The sequence below is a fragment of the Sinocyclocheilus rhinocerous genome, unplaced genomic scaffold, assembly GCF_001515625.1.
Source record: "Sinocyclocheilus rhinocerous isolate Xijiao unplaced genomic scaffold, SAMN03320098_v1.1 scaffold3144, whole genome shotgun sequence".
NCBI lineage: Eukaryota > Metazoa > Chordata > Actinopteri > Cypriniformes > Cyprinidae > Sinocyclocheilus > Sinocyclocheilus rhinocerous.
In genome coordinates this window covers 9,361-17,211 of record NW_015624539.1, presented here as the reverse complement: position 1 = coordinate 17,211, position 7,851 = coordinate 9,361, and the positions used below count along the sequence as shown (strand labels likewise).

General features: G+C 40.6%; 1 protein-coding gene across 1 annotated transcript; it reads left to right on the top strand.

Moving 5' to 3' along the window:
* Nucleotides 1-5,198: 5,198 nt before the first annotated feature.
* On the top strand, nt 5,199-7,008 carry uraha (urate (5-hydroxyiso-) hydrolase a). The gene is made up of 4 exons (XM_016553490.1): nt 5,199-5,447; nt 5,914-6,056; nt 6,252-6,387; nt 6,746-7,008. The coding sequence occupies exons 1-4, from the start codon at nt 5,403-5,405 to the stop codon at nt 6,833-6,835; spliced, it is 414 nt and encodes a 137-aa protein (XP_016408976.1). The 5' UTR covers nt 5,199-5,402; the 3' UTR covers nt 6,836-7,008.
* The last annotated feature ends 843 nt before the right edge of the window (nt 7,009-7,851 follow it).

Genomic DNA, 7,851 nt, shown 5'->3' with positions numbered 1-7,851 from the left:
GTTCTGTACTGAGGAATGGGCTAAAACTCCTTCAAGCCATTGTGCAGGACTGATCAGCAGTTACAAGAAACATTACCTGCAGTTATTGTTGCAAAAGGGGGTCAGACCAGATGAAGGCTACAAAGATTCACATAATTTTGCCACTCACAGATATGTAACACTGGATAATTTTTCTCAATAAATAAATGGCAAAGAAAATATTTTTGTCTCATTTGTTTGTTTGGGTTCTCTTTGTCTACTTTCAGGACCAGTTTTGATTATGTTTTGAGTCATATTTATGCAGAAATATGGAAAATTCTAAAGGGTTCACAAACTTTCAAGCAGCACCGTATATATGGTGCTCATTTCAATACAGTTAATGTGAAATGGTAATCAAATTGTGTGTCAATAACTTCCAATTGTACCATTCACCACCTTAGAATCCATTTGCCTTAAGTATGAGTATTCAAACCTATATTCAATAATTTATCTTGTTATTGCTCATTACTCTTGCCAAATAATTTTTTTTTTTGTGAGCAGTGAACATGGATGTAGTAATTAAGTAGAATTTAAAGGTTACCAACTGTGTTCTGTTAGGCGGGTTATCAGATACTACTGTGGATGAGGAACTTACTAAATTTTTGCAGAAGTATGGGAGAATTTCCAGAACTGTAAGAATAACAGATAGTGAATCTGAGCACTATGGACAGATTATAATTGAATTTGAGCATGGTTCTGCTATGGAGGCTCTGAGCTCTATTTGCCTACCTTTTCACAGACCCTGTCTTGGCGATCCTACCGTGATCCATCACATTCAGAGCTTTGCAAGTGTGTACAGCAAAACCCGTGGTACTACCTCCATTAAAGCTTATTTATCTGAATTAAAGGAATTAGCTAAACTGAGTGGCAGACAATTTGAAGATGTCCTGCATGAAGAATAAGTGATACTGTTACTACTCAGCCTGTGCTTGATGATAGTGACTCCCAAACAGAACCTGAAGCGCCTCTTTTGTCCTGTAGCCCAGCAGTATTGCCTGGGGAGGGTATTCAAACAGATCCATGTGCATTATCTGTAAACACAAGTCCTCAACCGCCCAAGTCGGGTGCGATTCCAGATCGTGTCCTTGGACCCAGCACTCCCATCATGCTTTCACCCAGCCAACTCACCACTTCAGAAGTTCAGCGTGTGGTAGTAGAGCATGTTGTCAGGAGCAATGAATTAGCCACCCAGTCTCATGCACTTTAAAGCTTAAGACTTTTTCTGGCAAAACTTCTATTCAAAACTTCGAGGTTGACTTTGATACTTGGCGTGCTAATGTGGATCTCTACAGGAATGATCCCATGATCTTAGATGCAATGGTAGTGAGGAAAATCCTTGGGAGCCTTGCATCACCTGCTTCAAACTGTAGCGTCTGGACCAATCAGACACACCATTTTTCATTTGACGTTGGTCATTGTTTGCTCATAACTGCAGATTTATGCTACAGGCTCTGTGTAGAGTTGTACAGTAAGAAAGTTATTTCCCTTAACCAGGAAATTAACGTTCTTAGAATTGACAGACAGTTGACCCTGAGAGGTCAAGTAAATATCTACAGCGGATCTAAATATTTGTAATTAATTATAACTAGTTATGATTAATTATTCATATTTCCCCATGAGCTGATTCGCTACAAACATAGTCAAACCGTTAGGCCCTTTGGTGTAATCTGAGGCTTACCTTGACTTTGCTTTTGGCGCTGTTGCAGATGGTGATGAGCTATTTGCACCATTCTTAAACCTCAATCAAAATGCAGGAGAAAAGCCTTCTGATTACCTCAACTTCGGCTGCATCTCGCTGCATACGATGATTCCATTAGCCAGAGTCCACCAGCTCTCCAGAACCAGAACCCATGGAAGTGGAATCTACATGATTATCCCTGACAGAACGCAGGCGGCAGCTGACCCAGAGATTATGCCTTTATTGCGGTGCTGCTGGGCATGTTATTGTCAAATGCCCCATCTGACCTCCTCGACCTTTGGTGAGTGTTGTCCAAGCTAACTATGTTCATCGTCTCTAGCCGAGACCGCATTCAAAGCCCTGAAGCAAGACAACCCGTTGGGCCTTATTCTTCACCAGATTTGATTTCAAGATTGCATACCGTCCTGGTTCCAAGAATGGCAAGGCTGATGCGCTGTCTCACATTCACTCCTCTGATGATTCTTCTGAACAACCTGAGCAGATCCTAGACCCGAAAGTATTTGTAAACCCCATACAGTGGACACCTGAGGAAAACCAAGCCAGTGCCTCCAAGAATCCACTGCCGGGTTGTCCTCATGACCGGCAATATGTTCCAAGAACTCAACGAACCAAACTTGTCCATACAGCTCATTCCTCTGTTGGTACTGGGAACCCAGGGGCCAATCAAACCCACTACTTTGAGATCGTTTCTGGTGGCCCAGCATGGTACAAGATGTGAGAAGGTTCGTGAGTGGATGTACAGACTGTGCCATGTCCAAAACTCCTCGCCATCTTCCATCAGGCAAAATTCTTCCTCTGCCCATTCCAAATCGCCCTTGGTCACATCTAGTGGTGTATTTCATCACAGATCTACCTCCTTCTCAAGGTAATACATGCATCTTTGTGATTGTGGACAGATTCTACAAGTCATGCAGACTCATTCCTCTCAAAGGGCTAGCCACAGCTATGGTAGCTGCCAAACTCCTTTTCAACCATGTTGGTATACCCGAAGACATTGTGTCCGGCAGAGGCCCTCAATTTATCTCCAGGGTGTGGAGAGCGTTCATGAAACTCCTACATGTGACTGTCAGTCTGTCTTCAGGATATCACTCTCAATCGATCGGGCAGACAGAGCGGAAGGTACAGGAAATCAGATGCTTCCTCCGAACCTTCTGCCATAACCACCAGAACTCCTGGAGTCAGTACCTCTCCTGGGCTGAGTACGCACAAAACTCTCTGTGCCAGCAAACCACAGGTCTTACTCCATTCCAGTGCGTACTCTATCAACCACCAATGTTCCCATGGTCCGGAGAACCTTCTGATGTACCATCAGTGAATCACTGGTTCCCGGGAGAGTGAGAGGGTCTGGGACTCAGCTCATCACCTACAAGGAGCCATCCGGAGGCAAAAGGACCATGTCGACATCCGTAGATCCACAGATCCCAACTGTCAACGCGGACAAAAGGTATGGCTTTCAACCAGGAACATCAGGTTGTGCCTACCATGCAAGAAGCTGAGTCCCAGGTATTGGCCCCTTTGAGATCATCAAGGAGATCAACCCAGTATCCTTCCAGTTAAAACTCCCTGATCACTACAACATTCACCCAGTATTCCATGTTTCACAACTCAACTGTATCCTTTCCTTCACAGAGCCTAGTGATGTACCTCCCTTACCGCCATTCGAAGAGGATGGAGGAGTCTTTACGGTACGAGAAATCTTAGACTCCTGGCGCCGAGGTGGTGTACTGGATTATCTGGTAGACTGGGAGGGCTATGGTCCTGAAGAACACTCATGGGTCCCAAGAAGGGACATACTGGACCCTGATCTACTCGTCACTTTCCACAATACTCATCTGGAGAAACCTGCACCTCGCAACAGAGGTTGTCCACCATGACGACGGGGTCATCGGCCCTTAGGAGCGGTCCGTGGAGAGGGGGTACTGTCACGAAATCACCAGCCTCCATCCTCACCCAGTATCAGCGCTCTCAATCTCCTGATTACTAATAATCACCAGCTGTCACTGATCATTCCAGCACCATACAAAAGGACTTGCCACACACACACACACTTTGGCTGTGTTTACACTTGGCATTAACATGCGACCTGTATCCGGATGTTGTCTACATACACATTGAAAAGACAAGTGTAAACGCGCTTCTGATCGGAATGTTATCCGATCAGCGTGTCTTGGTCCGTAGTCGAGGGAGGACGCATTGTGATCGGATCTCAGTGTAATGTAAAACAAGTGTAAACGCGCTTCTGATCGGAATGTTATCCGATCAGCGTGTCTTGGTCCAGAGGTAGTCGAGGACGCATTGTGATCGGATCTCAGTGTAATGTAAACGCAATCCAGCCATCGTGTCTGCATTCGCAGGTCAACATCACGCAAAACACCGCCCCCTCTCTCCCGATCTGTTGGAAGAACAGAGCGCTAGTGAGACTTGTACATTTATTTTGATTTGTAAAATGTCCCGCGACTGAAAATAGTTTTCAAAAGAAAACCCACCACTTCAGGTCTACATTGCACCGCAGACCTATTTAAATATTTGCACGAGAAATACAGATCCGATTGGTTACCCAGATCGAGAAGTCAGCTGATGTTGCCAAGTGTAAACGCGCCGTGTCCTGATTGACTGATGATCCGATCTGCTTGATCAGATCACGGAGATCGCATATTAATGCCAAGTGTAAACGCAGCCTTTGTCTGGTCTCGTCTATGGCTAAGAATGTATCCGTTTGGATTGTGACTTTCCTGAAGATTACTTACCTCTGTGATCCTATCCTCATCCTGGTATCCAGTCTCCAACTCCTCTTCTCCTTTCAGTCTCTCAGTGATCCTCCTACAAGACAACAGGAAAGTGTTCAGTATCTCTCAGTGATGGTCTAATAGTGTGTGTGTGTGTGTGTGTGTGTGTGGCTACTCACCATTCCTCTCACGACTCCGTATTTTCACTGCTGCCATATGTTTGATTCAAGTCATTTAATAATAATACGTTTTTCTGGATTGTTTGAAAATTTACTGGTCTGTCCAGTGTGTGTTTCCCTGATATCAGACCTCATCTTCATGGTCTGGTTCTGTGAATTGTTGTTGTTGATATGACAATTGACAGTACAAATTCCTTTGAATCTTGAGTGAGGCAAAACACACATTCTGTGAGGAAATAGAAGAGGTTGCACCAAAACATGAATGAATATATCTGAAAATATTAATCCAAAATAATGCTGCATAAGGTTTTATTGTTGCACTTCTGTAACTTTTTGAGTCCCATGCTTGAAGAATAATTGCAAGTCATTTCACTCAAAAAAAAAAAGTTTAAATTAGTGTATGAGGACCATTTTGGCATTTTAAGATATGTATATGCATTTATAAAGCTCCTTACAGTAATTTTAATTGTGGAAACATTCATCGCCTCTTTGCACCAAGTTATCAATGCAAGGCAAATAACCCAGAGGTCACTGGCTTGTTGTTTACACTTCTGCAGACACACAGTCCACATTTCTAGTGAAGAAACTCTGAAATCAGACAACCAGCATTTGTGCTCAATTGAGGAATCTGTATCGAACTGATTAAAATTTTCTTCTCACAAGACAGTCATTCATGGGTTGCTGGGTGCTGGCTCATTTGTGATCTCACACTATACTGCCTCTGCACAGTTTATATTTATTGTAAACCACTGGTGTGCAATACCACAAGACACACTTCAGATGAACAGACTTCAACATATCAGGAGCCATATGCTAGCAGACAAGGTAAGATTCTTTTTTTCTCTAAATCAATCAACCAGTAATTAAATGCATATAGTAATAATGTATATAATAAAGTACCTGATGAGATCAGTCTGTCACTAAAGGATGTCTTATGTAACATAGCTATTTACCGTTTTTAATCAAAATGCTTTAAATGTCCACATCACACCAGAAAAAAATTATACTTATTTTTATAGATCACATACAACAGATTATTCTTCTGCAAAACAAAAAGTTTCTGCTTTTGAACTGACAGGAAATCAATCCTGGGCACATATTATGTTCTCAATATCAAGAAATTTGAAATTTTGTGTTCGCACTGTAATTTAACAGGTCTTTCAAATGTAAATATTTTGGAAGTTTGAGCAGGATTCCTATCATTAAGCTTCTACAGATCATCCTCATTTTCAAAAATGATTTATAGTTTAACAGCAGCTGGATTAAATTGCATTCGTGCTTTCTGCCACAGAATATGAACATAGCCACTACCCTGCCAAGCCCCCTCACAACTCATGTGCTTAATACAGCCCAAGGAGTTCCTGGAGGCAACATGACCATTAGCCTCCATCGCTTAAACCCCATTTCATCCGAGTGGTACTTACTCACAACAGGGTAAAGAAATAATCAAAGTGTTGTGTCAAATTATTCCACTGATTAACTGATTCCACTGATTAAATGTTTTCAGTTTTGTATAAACCAGAATGATTTTATGCATTTTTAACATGATGTAGCGGTTTAGTAAATTCCAAGTAAATCAATTTCAAAAGTTTCTCAAGATCATGAAAATAAAAAATTTATCAATTATAGGATAACTAATGATGATGGACGGTGTCCTGGGTTAATCACAAAAGAAAGCTTCATTGCAGGTGTGTATAAAATGCATTTTGAGACTGGAAAATACTGGGATGCCTTGGGGGAAACATGCTTCTATCCATATGTTGAGGTATGAAAAAATTAAACTTCCATTTTAAACAATTACCTAGGATAATTATTTGTATGTTTTATTTTTGTATGTTTTATTTGTATGTATTATTTGTACATAATTATATGTATTTTTTAGCAGATGTTCAGACACTTTCACACCACTTTGCACATTTTGTGTGTCTCTTACATGAAAATTAAATTCATAGTTTTATCATAACATTTAAATCTGGTGTTAAATAATGGCGATATACAAAATGTGCAGACCAGAGGGTCCCTGGGACCAGGACTGAAAACCACTAGTTTACAGCCCTTCTAATAACAGCTGTTATTGTGTTAATTATTGTCGTGTTTCTCTCTCTCTTTCTCTCTCTTTCCAGGTCATCTTCACCATTACTGACCCTTCACAGAAGTACCATGTTCCTCTGCTTCTGAGCCGTTTCTCTTATAGTACATATAGAGGAAGTTAGATGTAAAGTTCATGCATCTTTCAGTGCCTGTGCACAAAGAAAATAATGACGAAAATAATGTTTTCTCTACTGTTGTAACACTTCATAATAGTGTTCAGTTTTTGTTAAAAAGGAGTTAATCGTTTACTAAACATTAATACACATTTGTTGATGATTAAAATGTGTTAATTTTACAAATTTGTTGTCATCTAAAAATGTTTTTGTAAATCTTGAAATCATCACAAACTAATCATTAAATGCATAATTAGTAGATATATTATGAATCACTTATTTCACTTAAAGGGGTCCTATTATGCTCTTTTACAAAGTCTTGATTTTGTTTTAGGGGTTTACTAGAACATGCTCTCATGTTTGGTGGTTCAAAATTGTGATTGGTTAGCTGTCCCAGTGCGTTGTGATTGGCGAACAGCTTATACAGTGTTTCAGTACTGCCCTGCTCCTTGCCAAAGCAGCAAGTTCTGTCTGCTCTGGTATAGTTAAGGATGGCGTCAATATTGCCATATCAATTTGAGCCGGATTCAGACCCCGAGAATATTGAGCAAGAGGATCGCGCAGAAACTTTGCACGCGCGGATATTGCAAGACATATTAGAGTGGTAACGTTATTGTTTTTTTTGGCTAAATCACATTTTAGATAGGATGTCAACAACCGCTTAAAAATAACTGCATTTACTATGTACAGATAAGTGCAACGGTAATATGTATTATGTTTATTGTTCTTTAATTCTGACATTATAACATGAATTGCAGTGAAACTGTTATACAGTTTAATTTATTTATACCATAGTCTCATAATTGAAGTGTAAATTCTGCAGATTACATAATTGTCCAGTATTGTACTGTCAGCAATTTATAAAAATGTTTTTTCATAATTGTAACATACATATGTACATACATAATTATTCAGGTGTTATAACTTGCGAAAACTTGAAGCTACAGCAGCACTTCTTCTTCGTCGTAGTCTTGTCTGATGCACTCAACCAAGCGTTCTAACCATGACCTCACCTCACCCCTCCC